Genomic DNA, 27471 nt, shown 5'->3' with positions numbered 1-27471 from the left:
AGGCCGCGCGTTTTAGCTGGCTGGTTAGCCTAGCTTGGTTAGCCTAGCTTGGTTAGCCTAGCTTGGTTAGCCTAGCCTGGTTAGCCTAGCTTGGTTAGCCTAGCTTGGTTAGCCTAGCCTGGTTGGTAGCGTCTTGTTTAACTAGTTAACTAACAAGCTATCTAACCGGTGAAATTACTATAATTACACACATAAATAGGGGGAACTCGTCCCGGTTTTGTGGTAAATTGGCTAAATAGCCATCCTAGTTAGATACAGTAACAAGTTATTGTGTGACTCGGGGTTGTTGTTGGGCTAACATGTTAAGCTAGCAGCAACTTATTAGCCGAACTAACGTTAGCTAATTTATCAAACTAGCTAACTAACTTGTAATGTATGTTATATGTAGTTACACGTTTCAGTGTTGTAACGTTGAGTGTGATTTCTTTTGTTTTTTTAAGTTGGAAGTTTTGTAAGATATTTTACTTTTCTTTGTATAGTTAGCTAATGTTAGCTCAAATATCCCCCCCCAAAAAAGAAAGCACTTGCTAACGCTAACTAGCGAGACTGGTTCTCTGAAACGTTATTCGGTGAAAGCCAAGTTACACTTTCTCAACTTCTGATATATATATATTTTATTACATGAGAATTAAACGTTACAACGTCCCCCCCCAAACTGTTGCATACCTAGACAAGTTGATATACATGCATTAGCTAGCTAGCCTGCTGAATAAACGCAGGTGGTTGAGTTGTTTTGTAGTAAATATTACTAGGGGGGGGTTTTGCGGACTCCGCGGCGCCATGTTAAGACTGTAGGGGGAAGGGTGCACAGCCAGACAGGCGCAGAAAGCAGGCGGCAAGTCCTTCTCTCCCTTCCACTGGGCCCCCTCTTCATGGTTCACAATAAATCACAAATCATATTTTTTTTCAACTATGAATCATCAGCCGATTGACACACACATTTTGAATGAAACTTAGTGATAAGTCACTTGTTGGAGTTGTTTTTATAGCTCGTCTAGTTTTTTTTTGGAGGGTTTATTACTTCCCATGTTAAGTGTTTCCGATAAGAGAACGACCATTGATGCCGCTGGAAACGTGGTCCAGATAGCTGGTGAACACAGGCATGGTGGAGTCCTATAGAAGGCACTGGAAGTAGCCTGGATGACTGGGGGAAATATTCTCACATGTTGTCTTCAGAGACGACTATCAATAACACACATACTTTTTTTGTTTGTTTGTTTTGTACTTTGTCTAAACAGTGAACATGTTTATAATGACCTTCCTTTGTGATTTCAGGGTGCTGCTTCTTTTTGGAGATTTTTTGTTTTATCGTTGTAAAAAGAGAAGATGGAAGATGCAGAAGGACTGGTGAATAGTCTGTCGCTGTATTGTCAAAGTGCTTACAGTGCAGGTAGTGTTATTGATGATCTACTGCAGTGGAGGCACTTCTAGCAATACCGCTGACACTGACCCCCCGCGTGGACCGTAGCCCCTGGGTGGACCGGGCCCCTGGGTGAACCGTAACCCGGCTTGGACCGGGCCCCTGGGTGAACCGTAGCCCCGCGTGGACCGGGCCCCTGGGTGAACCGTAACTCCGCGTGGACCGGGCCCCTGGGTGAACCGGGCCCCTGGGGGAACCGTAACTCTGCGTGGACCAGGCCCCGGTTGGACCGGGCCCCTGGGTGAACCGTAACCCCGCTTGGACCAGGCCCCTGGGTGAACCGTAACTCCGCGTGGACCAGGCCCAGCTTGGACCGGGCCCCTGGGTGAACCGTAACCCCGCTTGGACCAGGCCCCTGGGTGGACCGTAACTCCGCGTGGACCAGGCCCAGCTTGGACCAGGCCCTGCTTGGTTTGACTTGACTTCATGATGTCTTTGTGCTAAGGTGCATCTAGTGCAGATAGTGACATAGATGAGCACCTACTGCCCTAAGTGCCCCTTCTGGCATAAGGGTCTAACTGGCGTCCCACCAACCAGGACCACTGCCTGTATGTTTTCTTCTTCTTGCAGTTCTCTGTTAGTTTTGCATAGTTGCATTACAAGTAAAAATGAGTTGTGCAAATCTATGCAAAACTGATGGAGGCTTGTTCTTCCAGCTACCTGGTTACCCTCGCCCCCAAAGACCATCCCACTGTCCTGAGCCTCCAGCTACCTGGTTACCCTCGCCCCCAAAGACCATCCCACTGTCCTGAGCCTCCAGCTACCTGGTCACCCTCGCCCCCAAGACCATCCCACTGTCCTGAGCCTCCAGCTACCTGGTCACCCTCGCCCCCAAGACCATCCCACTGTCCTGAGCCTCCAGCTACCTGGTCACCCTCGCCCCAAGACCATCCCACTGTCCTGAGCCTCCAGCTACCTGGTCACCCTCGCCCCCAAGACCATCCCACTGTCCTGAGCCTCCAGCTACCTGGTCACCCTCGCCCCCAAAGACCATCCCACTGTCCTGAGCCTCCAGCTACCTGGTCACCCTCGCCCCAAGACCATCCCACTGTCCTGAACCTCCAGCTACCTGGTCACCCTCGCCCCAAGACCATCCCACTGTCCTGAGCCTCCAGCTACCTGGTCACCCTCGCCCCAAGACCATCCCTTGTCCTCAGCTACCTGGTCACCCTCGCCCCAAGACCATCCCACTGTCCTGAGCCTCCAGCTACCTGGTCACCCTTGCCCCCAAGACCATCCCACTGTCCTGAGCCTCCAGCTACCTGGTCACCCTCGCCCCAAGACCATCCCACTGTCCTGAGCCTCCAGCTACCTGGTCACCCTCGCCCCCAAGACCATCCCACTGTCCTGAGCCTCCAGCTACCTGGTCACCCTCGCCCAAGACCATCCCACTGTCCTGAGCCTCCAGCTACCTGGTCACCCTTGCCCCCAAGACCATCCCACTGTCCTGAGCCTCCAGCTACCTGGTCACCCTCGCCCCAAGACCATCCCACTGTCCTGAGCCTCCAGCTACCTGGTCACCCTCGCCCCAAGACCATCCCACTGTCCTGAGCCTCCAGCTACCTGGTCACCCTCGCCCCAAGACCATCCCACTGTCCTGAGCCTCCAGCTACCTGGTCACCCTCGCCCCAAGACCATCCCACCTTCCTGAGCCTCCAGCTACCTGGTCACCCTCGCCCCCAAAGACCATCCCACTGTCCTGAGCCTCCAGCTACCTGGTCACCCTCGCCCCAAGACCATCCCACTGTCCTGAGCCTCCAGCTACCTGGTCACCCTCGCCCCAAGACCATCCCACTGTCCTGAGCCTCCAGCTACCTGGTCACCCTCGCCCCAAGACCATCCCACCTTCCTGAGCCTCCAGCTACCTGGTCACCCTCGCCCCCAAGACCATCCCACTGTCCTGAGCCTCCAGCTACCTGGTCACCCTCGCCCCCAAGACCATCCCACTGTCCTGAGCCTCCAGCTACCTGGTCACCCTCGCCCCCAAGACCATCCCACTGTCCTGAGCCTCCAGCTACCTGGTCACCCTTGCCCCCAAGACCATCCCACTGTCCTGAGCCTCCAGCTACCTGGTCACCCTCGCCCCAAGACCATCCCACTGTCCTGAGCCTCCAGCTACCTGGTCACCCTCGCCCCCAAGACCATCCCACTGTCCTCAGCAACCTGGTCACCCTCGCCCCAAGACCATCCCACTGTCCTCAAATCCCTGGCCACCCTCGCCCCAAGACCATCCCACTGTCCTGAGCCTCCAGCTACCCTGGTCACCCTCGCCCCAAGACCATCCCACTGTCCTCAGCTACCTGGTCACCCTCGCCCCCAAAAGCATCCCACTGTCCTGAGCCTCCAGCCTCTGTACCCAGCCTGTCTCCAATCAGACCAAACAGTTTACTGGATTTAGTTTCAGCAGTGTTAAAGTGCTTATAGTGCAGGTAGTATATTATCTACATCTACTGCAATGTGAGCACTTCCAGTATTGCTGTCTATGTTGCAGCGCCCCCATCCCTCGACATGGAAGGAATCCTCTCCGAACCCAACAAACCAACTCAAAACCCCACACATCGAATCATCGCTGTTCCTCGGTCAGTTTTGCTGCTTTGCATCCCGCTTAAACAAAAGTTTGCTGTGCAAATCCATGCAAAACTGACTGAGCAGTGACTCGACCTTCAGTCAAGATGAACTAACTGTTTTATTAAAGTCGTTCTGTGCCGGTCTAATAATAATTATTATAATAATAATAATAATAATAATAATAATAATAATAATAATAATAATAATAATAATAATAATAATAATAATGTGTTTTTTTATGTGGCAGTTTTCAGACTATCGAATGGTGTTTTCTAGAACTATTCTGTAGTGGTCTCTGTTCTGCATCACTTTTCACATTACTCAAAAGACGATTGACTGGTGGTAATGTAACCGTTTACTGTACAAGTCCCAATCAGGTTGGGTTGGAACTGTAGAAGCCAGTCCCAATCAGGTTGGGTTGTGACTGTAGAAGCCTGTCCTGGTTGGGTTGTAACTGTAGTAGCCAGTCCCAATCAGGTTGGGTTGGAACTGTAGAAGCCAGTCCCAATCAGGTTGGGTTGTGACTGTAGAAGCCTGTCCTGGTTGGGTTGTAACTGTAGTAGCCAGTCCCAATCAGGTTGGGTTGGAACTGTAGAAGCCATTCCCTGTCCAGGTTGGGTTGGAACTGTAGTAGCCAGTCCCAATCAGGTTGGGTTGGAACTGTAGAAGCCAGTCCCAATCAGGTTGGGTTGGAACTGTAGAAGCCAGTCCCTGTCCTGGTCAGGTCAGGTTGTAACTGTAGAAGCCAGTCCCTGTCCAGGTCAGGTTGTAACTGTAGAAGCCAGTTCCTGTCCTGGTCAGGTTGTAACTGTAGAAGCCAGTCCCTTTCCTGGTCAGGTCTGGTTGTAACTGTAGAAGCCAGTCCCTGTCCTGGTCAGGTTGGGAGGGGTGCCAGTCCCTGTCCTGGTCAGGTTGGAGGGGTGTCAGTCCCTGTCCTGGTCAGGTTGTAACTGTAGAAGCCAGTCCCTGTCCTGGTCGGGTTGGAACTGTAGAAGTCAGTCCCTGTCCTGGTCAGGTTGTAACTGTAGAAGCCAGTCCCTGTCCTGGTCAGGTTGGGAGGGGTGTCAGTCCCTGTCCTGGTCAGGTTGTAACTATAGAAGCCAGTCCCTGTCCTGGTCAGGTTGGGAGGGGTGCCAGTCCCTGTCCTGGTCAGGTTGGGAGGGGTGCCAGTCCCTGTCCTGGTCAGGTTATAACTATAGAAGCCAGTCCCTGTCCTGGTCAGGTTGTAACTGTAGAAGCCAGTCCCTGTCCTGGTCAGGTTGGGAGGGGTGTCAGTCCCTGTCCTGGTCAGGTTATAACTGTAGTAGCTGGTCCCTGTCCTGGTCGGGTTGTAACTGTAGAAGCCAGTCCCTGTCCTGGTCGGGTTGTAACTGTAGAAGCCAGTCCCTGTCCTGGTCAGGTTATAACTGTAGAAGCCAGTCCCTTTCCTGGTCAGGTTGGGAGGGGCGTCAGTCCCTGTCCTGGTCAGGTTATAACTGTAGTAGCCAGTCCCTGTCCTGGTCAGGTTATAACTGTAGAAGCCAGTCCCTGTCCTGGTCAGGTTATAACTGTAGAAGCCTGTCCTGGTCAGGTTGGGAGGGGTGTCAGTCCCTGTCCTGGTCAGGTTATAACTGTAGTAGCCAGTCCCTGTCCTGGTCAGGTTGTAACTATAGAAGCCAGTCCCTGTCCTGGTCAGGTTGTAACTGTAGAAGCCTGTCCTGGTCAGGTTGTAACTATAGAAGCCAGTCCCTGTCCTGGTCAGGTTGTAACTGTAGAAGCCAGTCCCTGTCCTGGTCAGGTTGGGAGGGGTGTCAGTGCTGTTACTCTGAAGGTATTGCACTTGTCCCGGCCTGTTCAGGATTGAGGAGATGGTGCTCCTGCCCTTTAAACCTGCTGTTCAGGATTGAGGAGATGGTGCTCCTGCCCTTTAAACCTGCTGAACAGGATTGAGGAGATGGTGCTCCTGCCCTTAAACCTGCTGTTCAGGATGGAGGAGATGGTGCTCCTGCCCTTTAAACCTGCTGTTCAGGATGGAGGAGATGGTGCTCCTGCCCTTTAAACCTGCTGTTCAGGATAGAGGAGATGGTGTTCCTGCCCTTTAAACCTGCTGTTCAGGATAGAGGAGATGGTGTTCCTGCCCTTTAAACCTGCTGTTCAGGATAGAGGAGATGGTGCTCCTGCCCTTTAAACCTGCTGTTCAGGATAGAGGAGATGGTGCTCCTGCCCTTTAAACCTGCTGTTCAGGAATGAGGAGATGGTGCTCCTGCCCTTTAAACCTGCTGTTCAGGATTGAGGAGATGGTGCTCCTGCCCTTTAAACCTGCTGTTCAGGATAGAGGAGATGGTGCTCCTGCCCTTTAAACCTGCTGTTCAGGATTGAGGAGGTGGTGCTCCTGCCCTTTAAACCTGCTGTTCAGGAATGAGGAGATGGTGCTCCTACCCTTTAAACCTGCTGTTCAGGATTGAGGAGGTGGTGCTCCTGCCCTTTAAACCTGCTGTTCAGGATAGAGGAGGTGGTGCTCCTACCCTTTAAACCTGCTGTTCAGGATTGAGGAGGTGGTGCTCCTGCCCTTTAAACCTGCTGTTCAGGATAGAGGAGGTGGTGCTCCTACCCTTTAAACCTGCTGTTCAGGATTGAGGAGATGGTGCTCCTGCCCTTTAAACCTGCTGTTCAGGAATGAGGAGATGGTGCTCCTACCCTTTAAACCTGCTGTTCAGGATTGAGGAGGTGGTGCTCCTGCCCTTTAAACCTGCTGTTCAGGATAGAGGAGGTGGTGCTCCTACCCTTTAAACCTGCTGTTCAGGATTGAGGAGGTGGTGCTCCTGCCCTTTAAACCTGCTGTTCAGGATAGAGGAGGTGGTGCTCCTACCCTTTAAACCTGCTGAACAGGATTGAGGAGGTGGTGCTCCTGCCCTTTAAACCTGCTGAACAGTAATTGTTTGATGCATGTTGGAAACGAATGCATGCGAAATTTATTTACCAAAAAATGGCACTTGTATATTTCTGTCTCATGATATTTTTTTAATTTTTTTTAATGAATGAAAGGTAGTTTTCTAAATTGTAGATTTAATTTACGAAGCTTAAATGTGTCCATCCATATGTTTTGATTCATTGTTTCATGCTGTGGTTTTGTCTCAAATAAAGTTGCCATATAAATTAGCTTCCTCGTTTTTCAAAGTTATTTTTTTCTTCCCATTTTGCTTTGATTTTGAAATGTGTAGCCTTCTCAAGATGTGATTGGTTTAAAGAGGCGCTGGGATGTTCAGATATTTTATCTCCAAAATGTTTTTTTCCCCATCTAACAACAGGAACTACCATGATGAACCGCGTCACACATCCATAAACATGAGTCATGTGGCGATTTAGGAAAAACGACCTTTCTGACAGCGTGTAGCAGAGGAGGGTATGAAATCTTCACTTTTTTGAAGGCTTACAAAAGGGGTGACGGGTTAGCAGCCTAGTGGTTAGAGCGTCGGGACTAGTTAACCGAAAGGTTGCTTGATCGAATCCCCCCCCGAGCTGAACAAGGTTAAAAAAAATTGGTCGTTTTGCCCCCTGAACAAGGCAGTTAACCCACTGTTTCTAGGCCGTCATTTGTAAAGGAGAATTTGTTCTTAGCTGACTTGCCTAGTTAAATAAAAGTATAAATAATAAAGTTCCCGGGGCTCAATTTTAGGTCGGGTCCTTTTTTACGCTGAATATAAATAATTAGGGAAGACTGACTGCAAATCTCTTGTCTGTATGCTGATGACCCTATTCTAGCGTCTCTAATATTGACGAGGCTTTTCAGGATTTACAGGAGTTGGATTTTATTCAAAGGCAGAGTTTCCAATGAGAAACTTGTGCTTAATACAAGGAAAACAATAGTTTTTTGTCTTTTCATCACTGAAAGTAAACAGATGAGAGTCACTTGCAGGTGTTATATATATATATATATATATATATATATAAAAGGACAGAACATGGATAGACTTCACCTGTAAGTATCGTGGGATTTTGTTTTCAATGAAAAAGCTGCATTTTTAAACAGCACATTAACTTGACCAAGAAACTAAAGTTGAAATTTTGGTTTCTAATTTTAGGAACGAATCTTGCTTTTCAAGGTTAGTCAGAAAGGATATTGTTGAAAGCCTTTTATCAGTGTTGGAGGAAGGTGATCTGGTCTATATGCAGGCCTCAGCAAGTTCACAGTATCACGATGCTTTCAGATCCATTACGAACAGTCGCCCAGGTTATAGACTGTTCGCAAGGCAAGCGGTACCGGAGGGCCCAATCACCCAGGTTATAGACTGTTCTCTCTGCTACAGCACGGCAAGCGGTACCGGAGGGCCCAGTCTACGACCAGAAGGGTCCAGTCACTCAGGTTATAGACTGTTCTCTCTGCTACTGCACGGCAAGCGGTACCGGAGGGCCCAGTCACCCAGGTTATAGACTGTTCTCTCTGCTACCGCACGGCAAGAGGTACCGGAGGGTCCAGTCACCCAGGTTATAGACTGTTCTCTCTGCTACAGCACGGCAAGCGGTACCGGAGGGCCCAGTCACCCAGGTTATAGACTGTTCTCTCTGCTACCGCACGGCAAGAGGTACCGGAGGGTCCAGTCACCCAGGTTATAGACTGTTCTCTCTGCTACAGCACGGCAAGCGGTACCGGAGGGCCCAGTCTAGGACCAAAAGGCTCCTCAACAGCTTCTACCCCAAAGCCATTAGACTGCTGAACAATTCATAAAATGGCCACCGGACTATTTACATTGACCCCCCCCCCCCCCCCCCCCTCCCTTTTGTACACTGCTGCTACTCGCTGTTTATTATCTATGCATAGTCACTTCACCCCATCCTACATGTACAAATTACCTCAACTAACCTGTATCTCCTGTATATAGCCTCGCTACTAACCTGTACCCCTGTATATAGCCTCGCTACTAACCTGTACCCCTGTATTTAGCCTCTCTACTAACCTGTACCCCTGTATATAGCCTCGCTACTAACCTGTACCCCTGTATATAGCCTCGCTACTAACCTGTACCCCTGTATATAGCCTCGCTACTAACCTGTACCCCTGTATATAGCCTCGCTACTAACCTGTACCCCTGTATATAGCCTCGCTACTAACCTGTACCCCTGTTTATAGCCTCGCTACTAACCTGTACCCTGTATATAGCCTCGCTACTAACCTGTACCCCTGTATATAGCCTCGCTACTAACCTGTACCCCTGTATATAGCCTCGCTACTACCTGTACCCCTGTATATAGCCTCGCTACTAACCTGTACCCCTGTATATAGCCTCGCTACTAACCTGTACCCCTGTATATAGCCTCGCTACTAACCTGTACCCCTGTATATAGCCTCGCTACTAACCTGTACCCCTGTATATAGCCTCGCTACTAAGCTGTACCCCTGTATATAGCCTCGCTACTAAGCTGTACCCCTGTATATAGCCTCACTACTAAGCTGTACCCCTGTATATAGCCTCGCTACTAACCTGTAACCCTGTATATAGCCTCGCTACTAACCTGTACCCCTGTATATAGCCTCGCTACTAACCTGAACCCCTGTATATAGCCTCGCTACTAACCTGAACCCCTGTATATAGCCTCGCTACTAACCTGTACCCCTGTATATAGCCTCGCTACTAACCTGTACCCCTGTATATAGCCTCGCTACTAACCTGTACCCCTGTATATAGCCTCGCTACTACCTGTACCCCTGTATATAGCCTCGCTACTAACCTGTACCCCTGTATATAGCCTCACTACTAACCTGTACCCCTGTATATAGCCTCGCTACTAACCTGTAACCCTGTATATAGCCTCGCTACTAACCTGAAGCCCTGTATATAGCCTCGCTACTAACCTGTACCCCTGTATATAGCCTCGCTACTAACCTGTACCCCTGTATATAGCCTCGCTACTAACCTGTACCCCTGTATATAGCCTCGCTACTAACCTGTACCCCTGTATATAGCCTCGCTACTAACCTGAACCCCTGTATATAGCCTCGCTACTAACCTGAACCCCTGTATATAGCCTCGCTACTAACCTGAACCCCTGTATATAGCCTCGCTACTAACCTGTACCCCTGTATATAGCCTCGCTACTAACCTGTACCCCTGTATATAGCCTCACTACTAACCTGAACCCCTGTATATAGCCTCGCTACTAACCTGTACCCCTGTATATAGCCTCGCTACTAACCTGTACCCCTGTATATAGCCTCGCTACTAACCTGAACCCCTGTATATAGCCTCGCTACTAACCTGAACCCCTGTATATAGCCTCGCTACTAACCTGAACCCCTGTATATAGCCTCGCTACTAACCTGTACCCCTGTATATAGCCTCTACTAACCTGTACCCCTGTATATAGCCTCGCTACTAACCTGTACCCCTGTATATAGCCTCTCTACTAACCTGTACCCCTGTATATAGCCTCGCTACTAACCTGTACCCCTGTATATAGCCTCTCTACTAACCTGTACCCCCTGTATATAGCCTCTCTACTAACCTGTACCCCTGTATATAGCCTCTCTACTAACCTGTACCCCTGTATATAGCCTCGCTACTAACCTGTACCCCTGTATATAGCCTCTCTACTAACCTGTACCCCTGTATATAGCCTCTACTAACCTGTACCCCTGTATATAGCCTCTCTACTAACCTGTACCCCTGTATATAGCCTCTACTAACCTGTACCCCTGTATATAGCCTCTCTACTAACCTGTACCCCTGTATATAGCCTCTACTAACCTGTACCCCTGTATATAGCCTCGCTACTAACCTGTACCCCTGTATATAGCCTCTACTAACCTGTACCCCTGTATATAGCCTCGCTACTAACCTGTACCCCTGTATATAGCCTCTACTAACCTGTACCCCTGTATATAGCCTCTACTAACCTGTACCCCTGTATATAGCCTCTCTACTAACCTGTACCCCTGTATATAGCCTCTCTACTAACCTGTACCCCTGTATATAGCCTCTACTAACCTGTACCCCTGTATATAGCCTCGCTACTAACCTGTACCCCTGTATATAGCCTCTACTAACCTGTACCCCTGTATATAGCCTCGCTACTAACCTGTACCCCTGTATATAGCCTCTACTAACCTGTACCCCTGTATATAGCCTCACTACTAACCTGTACCCCTGTATATAGCCTCGCTACTAACCTGTACCCCCTGTATATAGCCTCTACTAACCTGTACCCCTGTATATAGCCTCGCTACTAACCTGTACCCCCTGTATATAGCCTCTACTAACCTGTACCCCTGTATATAGCCTCTACTAACCTGTACCCCTGTATATAGCCTCTACTAACCTGTACCCCTGTATATAGCCTCTACTAACCTGTACCCCCTGTATATAGCCTCTACTAACCTGTACCCCTGTATATAGCCTCTCTACTAACCTGAACCCCTGTATATAGCCTCTCTACTAACCTGTACCCCTGTATATAGCCTCTCTACTAACCTGTACCCCTGTATATAGCCTCTCTACTAACCTGTACCCCTGTATATAGCCTCTCTACTAACCTGTACCCCTGTATATAGCCTCTCTACTAACCTGTACCCCTGTATATAGCCTCGCTACTAACCTGTACCCCTGTATATAGCCTCGCTACTAACCTGTACCCCTGTATATAGCCTCTCTACTAACCTGTACCCCCTGTATATAGCCTCGCTACTAACCTGTACCCCTGTATATAGCCTCGCTACTAACCTGTACCCCTGTATATAGCCTCGCTACTAACCTGTACCCCTGTATATAGCCTCGCTACTAACCTGTACCCCTGTATATAGCCTCGCTACTAACCTGTACCCCTGTATATAGCCTCTCTACTAACCTGTACCCCTGTATATAGCCTCGCTACTAACCTGTACCCCTGTATATAGCCTCGCTACTAACCTGAACCCCTGTATATAGCCTCGCTACTAACCTGTACCCCTGTATATAGCCTCTACTAACCTGTACCCCTGTATAGCCTCACTACTAACCTGTACCCCTGTATATAGCCTCTCTACTAACCTGAACCCCTGTATATAGCCTCTCTACTAACCTGAACTCCTGTATATAGCCTCTACTAACCTGTACCCCTGTATATAGCCTCTACTAACCTGAACCCCTGTATATAGCCTCTACTAACCTGTACCCCTGTATATAGCCTCGCTACTAACCTGTACCCCTGTATATAGCCTCTACTAACCTGTACCCCTGTATATAGCCTCTACTAACCTGAACCCCTGTATATAGCCTCTCTACTAACCTGTACCCCTGTATATAGCCTCTCTACTAACCTGTACCCCTGCATATAGCCTCGCTACTAACCTGTACCCCCTGTATATAGCCTCTCTACTAACCTGTACCCCTGTATATAGCCTCGCTACTAACCTGTACCCCTGTATATAGCCTCGCTACTAACCTGTACCCCTGTATATAGCCTCGCTACTAACCTGTACCCCTGTATATAGCCTCTCTACTAACCTGAACCCCTGTATATAGCCTCTCTACTAACCTGTACCCCTGTATATAGCCTCGCTACTAACCTGTAACCCTGTATATAGCCTCGCTACTAACCTGTACCCCTGTATATAGCCTCGCTACTAACCTGTACCCCTGTATATAGCCTCGCTACTAACCTGTACCCCTGTATATAGCCTCTACTAACCTGAACCCCTGTATATAGCCTCTCTACTAACCTGTACCCCTGTATATAGCCTCTCTACTAACCTGTACCCCTGCATATAGCCTCGCTACTAACCTGTACCCCCTGTATATAGCCTCTCTACTACCTGTACCCCCTGTATATAGCCTCGCTACTAACCTGTACCCCTGTATATAGCCTCGCTACTAACCTGTACCCCTGTATATAGCCTCTCTACTAACCTGTACCCCTGTATATAGCCTCGCTACTAACCTGTACCCCCTGTATATAGCCTCGCTACTAACCTGAACCCCTGTATATAGCCTCTACTAACCTGTACCCCTGTATATAGCCTCTCTACTAACCTGTACCCCTGTATATAGCCTCTACTAACCTGTACCCCTGTATATAGCCTCGCTACTAACCTGTACCCCTGTATATAGCCTCTCTACTAACCTGAACCCCTGTATATAGCCTCTACTAACCTGTACCCCTGTATATAGCCTCTCTACTAACCTGTACCCCTGTATATAGCCTCTACTAACCTGTACCCTGTATATAGCCTCGCTACTAACCTGTACCCCTGTATATAGCCTCTCTACTAACCTGTACCCCTGTATATAGCCTCTACTAACCTGTACCCCTGTATATAGCCTCGCTACTAACCTGTACCCCTGTATATAGCCTCTCTACTAACCTGTACCCCTGTATATAGCCTCGCTACTAACCTGTACCCCTGTATATAGCCTCTACTAACCTGTACCCCTGTATATAGCCTCTCTACTAACCTGAACCCCTGTATATAGCCTCTCTACTAACCTGTACCCCTGTATATAGCCTCTCTACTAACCTGAACCCCTGTATATAGCCTCGCTACTAACCTGAACCCCTGTATATAGCCTCTACTAACCTGTACCCCTGTATATAGCCTCACTACTAACCTGTACCCCTGTATATAGCCTCGCTACTAACCTGAACCCCTGTATATAGCCTCTCTACTAACCTGAACCCCTGTATATAGCCTCTCTACTAACCTGTACCCCTGTATATAGCCTCTCTACTAACCTGAACCCCTGTATATAGCCTCTCTACTAACCTGTACCCCTGTATATAGCCTCGCTACTAACCTGAACCCCTGTATATAGCCTCGCTACTAACCTGTACCCTGTATATAGCCTCGCTACTAACCTGTACCCCTGTATATAGCCTCGCTACTAACCTGTACCCCTGTATATAGCCTCGCTACTAACCTGTACCCCTGTATATAGCCTCTACTAACCTGTACCCCTGTATATAGCCTCTCTACTAACCTGTACCCCTGTATATAGCCTCTCTACTAACCTGAACCCCTGTATATAGCCTCGCTACTAACCTGAACCCCTGTATATAGCCTCTCTACTAACCTGAACCCCTGTATATAGCCTCGCTACTAACCTGTACCCCTGTATATAGCCTCTACTAACCTGTACCCCTGTATAGCCTCGCTACTAACCTGTACCCCTGTATATAGCCTCTACTAACCTGTACCCCTGTATATAGCCTCTCTACTAACCTGTACCCCTGTATATAGCCTCGCTACTAACCTGTACCCCTGTATATAGCCTCTACTAACCTGTACCCCTGTATATAGCCTCGCTACTAACCTGTACCCCTGTATATAGCCTCGCTACTAACCTGTACCCCTGTATATAGCCTCTCTACTAACCTGTACCCCTGTATATAGCCTCTCTACTAACCTGTACCCTGTATATAGCCTCTCTACTAACCTGTACCCCTGTATATAGCCTCTCTACTAACCTGTACCCCTGTATATAGCCTCTCTACTAACCTGTACCCCTGTATATAGCCTCTCTACTAACCTGTACCCCTGTATATAGCCTCGCTACTAACCTGTACCCCTGTATATAGCCTCGCTACTAACCTGTACCCCTGTATATAGCCTCGCTACTAACCTGTACCCCTGTATATAGCCTCGCTACTAACCTGTACCCCTGTATATAGCCTCGCTACTAACCTGTACCCCTGTATATAGCCTCGCTACTAACCTGTACCCCTGTATATAGCCTCTCTACTAACCTGCACCCCTGTATATAGCCTCGCTACTAACCTGAACCCCTGTATATAGCCTCTCTACTAACCTGTACCCCTGTATATAGCCTCTCTACTAACCTGCACCCCTGTATATAGCCTCGCTACTAACCTGTACCCCCTGTATATAGCCTCGCTACTAACCTGTACCCCTGTATATAGCCTCTCTACTAACCTGTACCCCCTGTATATAGCCTCGCTACTAACCTGTACCCCTGTATATAGCCTCGCTACTAACCTGTACCCCTGTATATAGCCTCTCTACTAACCTGTACCCCTGTATATAGCCTCTCTACTAACCTGTACCCCTGTATATAGCCTCGCTACTAACCTGTAACCCTGTATATAGCCTCGCTACTAACCTGTACCCCTGTATATAGCCTCTACTAACCTGTACCCCTGTATATAGCCTCGCTACTAACCTGTACCCCTGTATATAGCCTCTCTACTAACCTGTACCCCTGTATATAGCCTCTACTAACCTGAACCCCTGTATATAGCCTCGCTACTAACCTGTACCCCTGTATATAGCCTCTCTACTAACCTGTACCCCTGTATATAGCCTCTCTACTAACCTGAACCCCTGTATATAGCCTCGCTACTAACCTGTACCCCCTGTATATAGCCTCTCTACTAACCTGTACCCCCTGTATATAGCCTCGCTACTAACCTGTACCCCTGTATATAGCCTCGCTACTAACCTGTACCCCTGTATATAGCCTCTCTACTAACCTGTACCCCTGTATATAGCCTCTCTACTAACCTGTACCCCTGTATATAGCCTCGCTACTAACCTGTAACCCTGTATATAGCCTCGCTACTAACCTGTACCCCTGTATATAGCCTCTACTAACCTGTACCCCTGTATATAGCCTCGCTACTAACCTGTACCCCTGTATATAGCCTCTCTACTAACCTGTACCCCTGTATATAGCCTCTACTAACCTGAACCCCTGTATATAGCCTCGCTACTAACCTGTACCCCTGTATATAGCCTCTCTACTAACCTGAACCCCTGTATATAGCCTCGCTACTAACCTGTACCCCTGTATATAGCCTCTCTACTAACCTGTACCCCTGTATATAGCCTCGCTACTAACCTGTACCCCTGTATATAGCCTCTCTACTAACCTGTACCCCTGTATATAGCCTCTCTACTAACCTGTACCCCTGTATATAGCCTCTCTACTAACCTGAACCCCTGTATATAGCCTCTCTACTAACCTGTACCCCCTGTATATAGCCTCTCTACTAACCTGTACCCCTGTATATAGCCTCTACTAACCTGTACCCCTGTATATAGCCTCGCTACTAACCTGTACCCCTGTATATAGCCTCGCTACTAACCTGTACCCCTGTATATAGCCTCTCTACTAACCTGTACCCCTGTATATAGCCTCACTACTAACCTGTACCCCTGTATATAGCCTCGCTACTAACCTGTACCCCTGTATATAGCCTCGCTACTAACCTGTACCCCTGTATATAGCCTCGCTACTAACCTGTACCCCTGTATATAGCCTCGCTACTAACCTGTACCCCTGTATATAGCCTCGCTACTAACCTGAACCCCTGTATGTAGCCTCGCTACTAACCTGTACCCCTGTATATAGCCTCGCTACTAACCTGTACCCCTGTATATAGCCTCGCTACTAACCTGTACCCCTGTATATAGCCTCTCTACTAACCTGTACCCCTGTATATAGCCTCTCTACTAACCTGTACCCCTGTATATAGCCTCTACTAACCTGTACCCCTGTATATAGCCTCGCTACTAACCTGTACCCCTGTATATAGCCTCGCTACTAACCTGTACCCCTGTATATAGCCTCTCTACTAACCTGTACCCCTGTATATAGCCTCACTACTAACCTGTACCCCTGTATATAGCCTCGCTACTAACCTGTACCCCTGTATATAGCCTCGCTACTAACCTGTACCCTGTATATAGCCTCGCTACTAACCTGTACCCCTGTATATAGCCTCGCTACTAACCTGTACCCCTGTATATAGCCTCGCTACTAACCTGAACCCCTGTATGTAGCCTCGCTACTAACCTGTACCCCTGTATATAGCCTCGCTACTAACCTGTACCCCTGTATATAGCCTCGCTACTAACCTGTACCCCTGTATATAGCCTCTCTACTAACCTGTACCCCTGTATATAGCCTCTCTACTAACCTGAACCCCTGTATATAGCCTCTCTACTAACCTGTACCCCTGTATATAGCCTCTCTACTAACCTGTACCCCTGTATATAGCCTCGCTACTAACCTGAACCCCTGTATATAGCCTCGCTACTACCTGTACCCCTGTATATAGCCTCGCTACTAACCTGTACCCCTGTATATAGCCTCTCTACTAACCTGTACCCCCTGTATATAGCCTCGCTACTAACCTGTACCCCTGTATATAGCCTCTCTACTAACCTGTACCCCTGTATATAGCCTCGCTACTAACCTGAACCCCTGTATATAGCCTCGCTACTAACCTGTACCCCTGTATATAGCCTCTCTACTAACCTGTACCCCTGTATATAGCCTCGCTACTAACCTGTACCCCTGTATATAGTCTCTCTACTAACCTGTACCCCTGTATATAGCCTCGCTACTAACCTGAACCCCTGTATATAGCCTCGCTACTAACCTGTACCCCTGTATATAGCCTCTCTACTAACCTGAACCCCTGTATATAGCCTCTCTACTAACCTGTACCCCTGTATATAGCCTCTCTACTAACCTGTACCCCTGTATATAGCCTCGCTACTAACCTGAACCCCTGTATATAGCCTCGCTACTAACCTGTACCCCTGTATATAGCCTCGCTACTAACCTGTACCCCTGTATATAGCCTCTCTACTAACCTGTACCCCTGTATATAGCCTCGCTACTAACCTGTACCCCTGTATATAGCCTCTCTACTAACCTGTACCCCTGTATATAGCCTCGCTACTAACCTGAACCCCTGTATATAGCCTCGCTACTAACCTGTACCCCTGTATATAGCCTCTCTACTAACCTGTACCCCTGTATCTAGCCTCTCTACTAACCTGTACCCCTGTATATAGCCTCTCTACTAACCTGTACCCCTGTATATAGCCTCGCTACTACCTGTACCCCTGTATATAGCCTCTCTACTAACCTGTACCCCTGTATATAGCCTCTCTACTAACCTGTACCCCTGTATATAGCCTCTCTACTAACCTGTACCCCTGTATATAGCCTCTCTACTAACCTGTACCCCTGTATATAGCCTCTACTAACCTGTACCCCTGTATATAGCCTCTCTACTAACCTGTACCCCTGTATATAGCCTCTACTAACCTGTACCCCTGTATATAGCCTCTCTACTAACCTGTACCCCTGTATATAGCCTCTCTACTAACCTGTACCCCTGTATATAGCCTCGCTACTAACCTGTACCCCTGTATATAGCCTCTCTACTAACCTGTACCCCTGTATATAGCCTCACTACTAACCTGTACCCCTGTATATAGCCTCTCTACTAACCTGTACCCCTGTATATAGCCTCTCTACTAACCTGAACCCCTGTATATAGCCTCGCTACTAACCTGTACCCCTGTATATAGCCTCTCTACTAACCTGTACCCCTGTATATAGCCTCTCTACTAACCTGTACCCCTGTATATAGCCTCACTACTAACCTGTACCCCTGTATATAGCCTCTACTAACCTGTACCCCTGTATATAGCCTCTCTACTAACCTGTACCCCTGTATATAGCCTCGCTACTAACCTGTACCCCTGTATATAGCCTCGCTACTAACCTGTACCCCTGTATATAGCCTCGCTACTAACCTGTACCCCTGTATATAGCCTCTCTACTAACCTGTACCCCTGTATATAGCCTCGCTACTAACCTGAACCCCTGTATATAGCCTCGCTACTAACCTGTACCCCTGTATATAGCCTCGCTACTAACCTGTACCCCTGTATATAGCCTCTCTACTAACCTGTACCCCCTGTATATAGCCTCTACTAACCTGTACCCCTGTATATAGCCTCTCTACTAACCTGTACCCCTGTATATAGCCTCGCTACTAACCTGTACCCCTGTATATAGCCTCGCTACTAACCTGTACCCCTGTATATAGCCTCTACTAACCTGTACCCCTGTATATAGCCTCTCTACTAACCTGTACCCCTGTATATAGCCTCTCTACTAACCTGTACCCCTGTATATAGCCTCTCTACTAACCTGTACCCCTGTATATAGCCTCTACTAACCTGTACCCCTGTATATAGCCTCTCTACTAACCTGTACCCCTGTATATAGCCTCTACTAACCTGTACCCCTGTATATAGCCTCTCTACTAACCTGTACCCCTGTATATAGCCTCTCTACTAACCTGTACCCCTGTATATAGCCTCGCTACTAACCTGTACCCCTGTATATAGCCTCTCTACTAACCTGTACCCCTGTATATAGCCTCACTACTAACCTGTACCCCTGTATATAGCCTCTCTACTAACCTGTACCCCTGTATATAGCCTCTCTACTAACCTGAACCCCTGTATATAGCCTCGCTACTAACCTGTACCCCTGTATATAGCCTCTCTACTAACCTGTACCCCTGTATATAGCCTCTCTACTAACCTGTACCCCTGTATATAGCCTCACTACTAACCTGTACCCCTGTATAGCCTCTACTAACTGTACCCTGTATATAGCCTCTCTACTAACCTGTACCCCTGTATAAGCCTCGCTACTAACCTGTACCCCTGTATATAGCCTCGCTACTAACCTGTACCCCTGTATATAGCCTCGCTACTAACCTGTACCCCTGTATATAGCCTCTCTACTAACCTGTACCCCTGTATATAGCCTCGCTACTAACCTGAACCCCTTGTAATAGCCTCGCTACTAACCTGTACCCCTGTATATAGCCTCGCTACTAACCTGTACCCCTGTATATAGCCTCTCTACTAACCTGTACCCCCTGTATATAGCCTCTACTAACCTGTACCCCTGTATATAGCCTCTCTACTAAACCTGTACCCCTGTATATAGCCTCGCTACTAACCTGTACCCCTGTATATAGCCTCGCTACTAACCTGTACCCCTGTATATAGCCTCGGCTACTAACCTGTACCCCTGTATATAGCCTCTCTACTAACTGTACCCCTGTATATAGCCTCGCTACTAACCTGAACCCCTGTATATAGCCTCTCTACTAACCTGTACCCCTGTATATAGCCTCTCTACTAACCTGTACCCCTGTATATAGCCTCGCTACTAACCTGTACCCCTGTATATAGCCTCGCTACTAACCTGTACCCTGTATATAGCCTCGCTACTAACCTGTACCCCTGTATATAGCCTCACTACTAACCTGTACCCCCTGTATATAGCCTCGCTACTAACCTGTACCCCTGTATATAGCCTCGCTACTAACCTGTACCCCTGGATATAGCCTCTCTACTAACCTGTACCCCCTGTATATAGCCCGCTACTAACCTGTACCCCTGTATATAGCCTCGCTACTAACCTGTACCCTGTATATAGCCTCTCTACTAACCTGTAACCCCTGTATATAGCTCGCTACTAACCTGTACCCCTGTATATAGCCTCTCTACTAACCTGTACCCCTGTATATAGCCTCTCTACTAACCTGTACCCCTGTATATAGCCTCTCTACTAACCTGTACCCTGTATATAGCCTCTCTACTAACCTGTACCCCTGTATATAGCCTCGCTACTAACCTGAACCCCTGTATATAGCCTCGCTACTAACCTGTACCCCGTATATAGCCTCTCTACTAACCTGTAACCCCTGTATATAGCCACTCTACTAACCTGTACCCCTGTATATAGCCTCGCTACTAACCTGTACCCCTGTATATAGCCTCGCTACTAACCTGAACCCCTGTATATAGCCTCTCTACTAACCTGTACCCCTGTATATAGTCTCTCTACTAACCTGTACCCCTGTATATAGCCTCTCTACTAACCTGTACCCCTGTATATAGCCTCGCTACTAACCTGTACCCCTGTATATAGCCTCGCTCTAACCTGTACCCCTGTATATAGCCTCCTCTAACCTGTACCCCTGATATAGCCTCGCTACTAACCTGTACCCCTGTATATAGCCTCGTACAACCTGTACCCCTGTATATAGCCTCTACTAACCTGTACCCCTGTTATATAGCCTCGCTACTACCTGTACCCCTGTATATAGCCTCTACTAACCTGAACCCCCTGTATATAGCCTCGCTACTAACCTGTACCCCTGTATATAGCCTCTACTAACCTGAACCCCTGTATATAGTCGCCTCGTTATTCTTATTGTGTTACTTTTATTATTATTTTTTATTTAATCTACTTGGTAAATATTTTCATAACTCTTCTTGAACTGCATTGTTGGTTAAGGGCTTGTAAGTAAGCATTTCACGGTAAGGTTGTATTTTTTTTAAATTTTTTAGAATGTAAATTTAATTTTATTTAATTTATATATTTTTATTTTATTTTTTACATTTGTTGTATTTGGCGCATGTGACAAAGTTTGATTTGATTTAGGTAACCTCAGATCACTGTGATTTGTTATGGAGCAGTGGACCTCTCTCTCCACTAGGAGGGCTAAAGGCTTTCACACTAATGGAGCAGTGGACCTCTCTCTCCACTAGGAGGCTAAAGCTCTTTCACACTAATGGAGCAGTGGACCCCTCTCTCCACTAGGAGGCTAAAGCTCTTTCACACTAATGGAGCAGTGGACCTCTCTCTCTCCACTAGGAGGCTAAAGGCTTTCACACTAATGGTGCAGTGGACCTCTCTCTCCACTAGGAGGCTAAAGCTCTTTCACACTAATGGAGCAGTGGACCCCTCTCTCCACTAGGAGGCTAAAGCTCTTTCACACTAATGGAGCAGTGGGACCTCTCTCTCCACTAGGAGGCTAAAGCTCTTTCACACTAATGGTGCAGTGGACCTCTCTCTCTCCACTAGGAGGCTAAAGGCTTTCACACTAATGGAGCAGTGGACCTCTCTCTCCACTAGGAGGCTAAAGCTCTTTCACACTAATGGAGCAGTGGACCTCTCTCTCCACTAGGAGGCTAAAGGCTTTCACACTAATGGAGCAGTGGACCTCTCTCTCCACTAGGAGGCTAAAGCTCTTTCACACTAATGGTGCAGTGGACCTCTCTCTCCACTAGGAGGCTAAAGCTCTTTCACACTAATGGAGCAGTGGACCCCTCTCTCCACTAGGAGGCTAAAGCTCTTTCACACTAATGGAGCAGTGGACCTCTCTCTCCACTAGGAGGCTAAAGCTCTTTCACACTAATGGTGCAGTGGACCTCTCTCTCTCCACTAGGAGGCTAAAGGCTTTCACACTAATGGAGCAGTGGACCTCTCTCTCCACTAGGAGGCTAAAGGCTTTCACACTAATGGAGCAGTGGACCTCTCTCTCCACTAGGAGGCTAAAGCTCTTTCACACTAATGGTGCAGTGGACCTCTCTCTCCCACTAGGAGGCTAAAGCTCTTTCACACTAATGGAGCAGTGGACCCTCTCCTCCACTAGGAGGCTAAAGCTCTTTCACACTAATGGAGCAGTGGACCTCTCTCTCCACTAGGAGGCTAAAGCTCTTTCACACTAATGGTTGCAGTGGACCTCTCTCTCCACTAGGAGGCTAAAGCTCTTTCACACTAATGGTGCAGTGGACCTCTCTCTCCACTAGGAGGCTAAAGCTCTTTCACACTAATGGTGCAGTGGACCTCTCTCTCTCCACTAGGAGGCTAAAGGCTTTCACACTAATGGAGCAGTGGACCTCTCTCTCCACTAGGAGGCTAAAGGCTTTCACACTAATGGTGGCAGTGGACCCCTCTCTCTCCACTAGGAGGCTAAAGGCTTTCACACTAATGGTGCAGTGGACCCCTCTCTCTCCACTAGGAGGCTAAAGCTCGTAGGGGAGGTAGGGGGAGGTAGGGGAGTTAGTGGCAGTAGGTAGGTGGTGGAGGTAGTGGCAGTAGGTAGGGGAGGTAGGTGGGGGAGGTAGTGGAGGTGGGGGAGGTAGTGGAGGTGGGGGAGGTAGTGGAGGTGGGGGAGGTAGTGGAGGTAGGTAGTGGAGGTAGTGGAGGGAGGTGGGGGAGGTAGGTAGGGAGGGAGGTAGTGGAGTTGGTGGAGGTGGGGGAGGTAGGTAGTGGAGGTCGGGGAGGGAGGTAGTGGAGGTGGTAGTGGGGGAGGTAGTGGAGGTAGTGGAGGTGGGGGGGGGTAGTAGGGGAGGTAGGTAGGGGAGGTAGGGGAGGGAGGTGGTGGAGGTAGTGGAGGTAGGTAGTGGAGGTGGGGGAGGTAGGGGGTGGGGGAGGTGGGGGAGGTAGTGGAGGTAGGGGAGAGGGGTAGGCAGTGGAGGTAACGGAGGTAGGGGAGGTGGTGGAGGTAGGGGAGGTGGTGGAGGTAGGGGAGGGAGGTGGTGTAGTTAGTGGAGGTGGTGGAGGTAGGTAGGGAGGGGAGGTAGGTAGTGGAGTTGGTGGAGGTAGGCAGTGGAGGTAACGGAGGTGGTGTAGTTAGTGGAGTTAGGGGAGGTAGGGTTTGTGATTTAGCTGCACTTGTTTCTAATCTTCAATTGTATCTATAACTTGTGACACTTTTTATATTTTGTGTTTATTTAGTATTTTACTGTAGTATTTCATGTACACGCTGTTATTTTCCCGTTTTGCCTTGCCAGGTCTCCCTGGCAAAATAGTAAAACATGTTTTAACCTGAATGGGTTCTTACCTGGTTAAATAAAGTAATTTCTATACATTCTGTTTTGTAATGATGTATTTTTTTTATATCAAGTGTTGATCAAAAACTAAGGTTCCCTTCGTCACTGGCTCTTAGCGGAAATCACCTGTGCGTAATGTGGACGCCATAAAGCTCATACACATTACCCCAAAAATACGTTTAATTGGCCTATGGAACTCCATAGAAACGGTCTGATCCATAACTCTGTACCAAACGGTTTGTTAGTCTGGCCATGCTGTAGTAATAGACTATAATACTAATTGTTTTAGATGTAGCTCAGTTGGTAGAGCATGGTGTTTTGCAACGCCAGGGTTATGGGTTCGATTCCCACGGGGGGGACCAGTACGGAGAAAAATAAAATGTATGCATTCACTACTGTAAGTCGCTCTGGATAAGAGCGTCTGCTAAAATGACTAAAATGTAAATTGTTTTAGGCTGCTGCTCTAAGGGTTTATCCACGAGATGGCTCTGCACCCCACTGTTGGTTGTAGTGTCCTCCAGTGGTTCTGTCTCAGGTATGGTTCCGCCCATTCCTCTTCATTCCCCTTCACGGATCCAGTCACGGCCAAAACCGCTCTCACATGCACCGCCGAGTTCCTCTGCAGTCCCATGACTCTTTCAACGACTACTGCTGTAACTTCATTCAAGGATTTAGTTTTTTTTTATTGTTTTGAGAACATTTCAGGTCATTTTTTTTCCATCGTCGCTGATCCAGGAAACCTTGAAATGTGGATGTTGTGATCGAAGGAATGGCGCAATGTTTATAACTTAAAAAAAAATATTAGATAGTGAATTTTGTGTAACATCGACCTGGGTTTAAAACAGGGGATTAAACAAACCATCTGCTGTTTGCTTGTTGCTGCTTGTGTTGGGCTCAGTTCGGCAAGTCCAGCGAGCTGTGATGAGTGCGCAAAGTTTTTCATCTGCGGCAGATTGGACCAGTGAACTCACTGCCGGAGAGACCGAGAGAAGGTAGGAGGCCTACGGTAGTGTTTTTATTTTTATATACATTTATAAATTGATTTAATATATCTGCACGTTTCTTTACCATTTTGTTTATATCAAGAGTTGCCAAAGTGACTGGTTTGGATGACGGTCTCAAGACGTGCTTTATTCAGTCATACATGGCTGGGGTTTTTGAACCATGGCAAACTGCCTTAGTCTGTAGATCTATGGCAGACTGCCTTATTCTGTAGCTCTATGGCAGACTGCCTTATTCTGTAGATCTATGGCAAGCTGCCTTATTCTGTAGGTCTATGGCAAGCTGCCTTATTCTGTAGGTCTATGGCAAACTGCCGTAGCCTGTATAGTGTAGATCTATGGCAAACTGCCGTAGCCTGTAGATCTATGGCAAACTGCCTTATTCTGTAGGTCTATGGCAAACTGCCGTAGCCTGTATACTGTAGATCTATGGCAAACTGCCTTATTCTGTAGGTCTATGGCAACTGCCGTAGCCTGTATTCTGTAGCTCTATGGCAAGCTGCCGTAGTCTTATTCTGTAGCTCTATGGCAAGCTGCCGTAGCCTGTATTCTGTAGACCTATGGCAAACTGCCGTAGCCTGTATTCTGTAGATCTATGGCAAACTGCCTTATTCTGTAGGTCTATGGCAAGCTGCCTTATTCTGTAGGGTCATGGCAAACTGCCGTAGCCTGTAATAGTGTAGATCTATGGCAAACTGCCGTAGCCTGTAGATCTATGGCAAACTGCCTTATTCTGTAGGTCTATGGCAAACTGCCGTAGCCTGTATACTGTAGATCTATGGCAAACTGCCTTATTCTGTAGTCTATGGCAAACTGCCGTAGCCTGTATTCCTGTAGCTCTATGGCAAGCTGCCGTAGTCTTATTCTGTAGCTCTATGGCAAGCTGCCGTTAGCCTGTATCTGTAGACCTATGGCAAACTGCCGTAGCCTGTATTTATAGATCTATGGCAAACTGCCGTAGCCTGTATTCTGTAGATCTATGGCAAACTGCCGTAGCCTGTATTCTGTAGATCTATGGCAAACTGCCGTAGCCTGTATTCTGTAGATCTATGGCAAACTGCCGGTAGCCTGTATTCTGTAGATCTATGGCAAACTGCCGTAGCCTGTATCTGTAGATCTATGGCAACTGCCGTAGCCTGTATACTGTAGATCTATGGCAAACTGCCGTAGCCTGTATACTGTAGATCTATGGCAAACTGCCGTAGCCTGTATTCTGTAGACCTATGGCAAACTGCCGTAGCTTGTATTCTGTAGATCTATGGCAAGCTGCCGTAACCTGTATTCTGTAGATCTATGGCAAACTGCTGTAGCCTGTATTCTGTAGCTCTATGGCAAACTGCCGTAGCCTGTAGATTCTATGGCAAAACTGCCGTAGCCTGTATTCTGTAGATCTATGGCAAACTGCCGTAGCCTGTATTCTGTAGCTCTATGGCAAACTGCCGTAGCCTGTAGATCTATGGCAAACTGCCCGTAGCCTGTATTCTGTAGCTCTATGGCAAACTGCCGTAGCCTGTAGATCTATGGCAAACTGCCCGTAGCCTGTATTCTGTAGATCTATGGCAAACTGCCCTAGTCTGTATTCTGTAGATCTATGGCAAACTTGCCCTAGTCTGTATTCTGTAGATCTAAGGCAAACTGCCGTAGCCTGTATTCTGTAGATCTATGGCAAACTGCCATAGCCTGTATTCTGTAGATCTATGGCAAACTGCCGTAGCCTGTATTCTGTAGCTCTATGGCAAACTGCCGTAGCCTGTAGATCTATGGCAAACTGCCGTAGCCTGTATTCTGTAGATCTATGGCAAACTGCCCTAGTCTGTATTCTGTAGATCTATGGCAAACTGCCGTAGCCTGTATTCTGTAGCTCTATGGCAAAACTGCCGTAGCCTGTATTCTGTAGATCGTATGGCAAACTGCCGTAGCCTGTATTCTGTAGACCTATGGAAAAACTGCCGTAGCTTGTATTCTGTAGATCTATGGCAAACTGCCGTAGCCTGTATTCTGTAGATCTATGGCAAACTGCCGTAGCCTGTATTCTGTAGATCTATGGCAAACTGCCGTAGCCTGTATTCTGTAGACCTATGGCAAACTGCCGTAACCTATATTCTGTAGATCTATGGCAAACTGCCGTAGCCTGTAGATCTATGGCAAACTGCCGTAGCCTGTATTCTGTAGCTCTATGGCAAACTGCCGTAGCCTGTATTCTGTAGATCTATGGCAAACTGCCGTAGCCTGTATTCTGTAGTTCTGTGGATCCTGATTAGTTAGTATATTACGTTCTACTAACGGTATTGATTACCATGACTACATGTTCTCTCATCCCATTGGTTATCTAACTGTATTGATTACCATGACTACATGTTCTCTCATCCCATTGGTTATCTAACTGTATTGATTACCATGACTACATGTTCTCTCATCCCATTGGTTACCATGACTACATGTTCTCTTATCCCATTGGTTATCTAACGGTATTGATTACCATGACTACATGTTCTCTCATCCCATTGGTTACCATGACTACATGTTCTCTTATCCATTGGTTATCTAACTGTATTGATTACCATGACTACATGTTCTCCTCATCCCATTGGTTATCTAACGGTATGATTACCATGACTACATGTTCTCTAATCCCATTGGTTATCTAACTGTATTGGTTACCATGACTACATGTTCTCTGATCCCATTGGTTATCTAACTGTATTGATTACCATGACTACATGTTGTCTTATCCCATTGGTTACCATGACTACATGTTCTCTATCCCATTGGTTACCATGACTACATGTTCTCTGATCCCATTGGTTATCTAACTGTATTGATTACCATGACTACATGTTCTCTAATCCCATTGGTTATCTAACTGTATTGATTACCATGACTACATATTCTCTAATCCCATTGGTTATCTAACTGTATTGATTACCATGACTACATGTTCTCTCATCCCATTGGTTATCTAACTGTTATAATAAACTGCGTGGTTCGAGACCTGAACGCTAATTGGCTGAAATACCACGGATATTACAAAATACATATATATTTATTTACACGTCTCTAATTAC

The 27471-nt window shown here is 47.6% G+C and overlaps 1 protein-coding gene across 1 annotated transcript; it reads left to right on the top strand.

Annotated features, from left to right (window-relative positions):
- The first annotated feature begins 3928 nt into the window (after positions 1-3928).
- LOC115187814 (DBF4-type zinc finger-containing protein 2 homolog) lies at positions 3929-6640 on the top strand. Its single transcript, XM_029746862.1, has 4 exons — positions 3929-3991; positions 4690-4899; positions 4932-5246; positions 5388-6640. Exons 1-4 carry the CDS (start codon positions 3929-3931, stop codon positions 5829-5831), a joined length of 1032 nt encoding a protein of 343 aa, XP_029602722.1. The 3' UTR covers positions 5832-6640.
- The last annotated feature ends 20831 nt before the right edge of the window (positions 6641-27471 follow it).

The sequence above is a fragment of the Salmo trutta genome, unplaced genomic scaffold, assembly GCF_901001165.1.
Source record: "Salmo trutta unplaced genomic scaffold, fSalTru1.1, whole genome shotgun sequence".
NCBI classification, from domain to species: domain Eukaryota; kingdom Metazoa; phylum Chordata; class Actinopteri; order Salmoniformes; family Salmonidae; genus Salmo; species Salmo trutta.
This window is presented reverse-complemented; position numbering and strand designations above follow the sequence as displayed.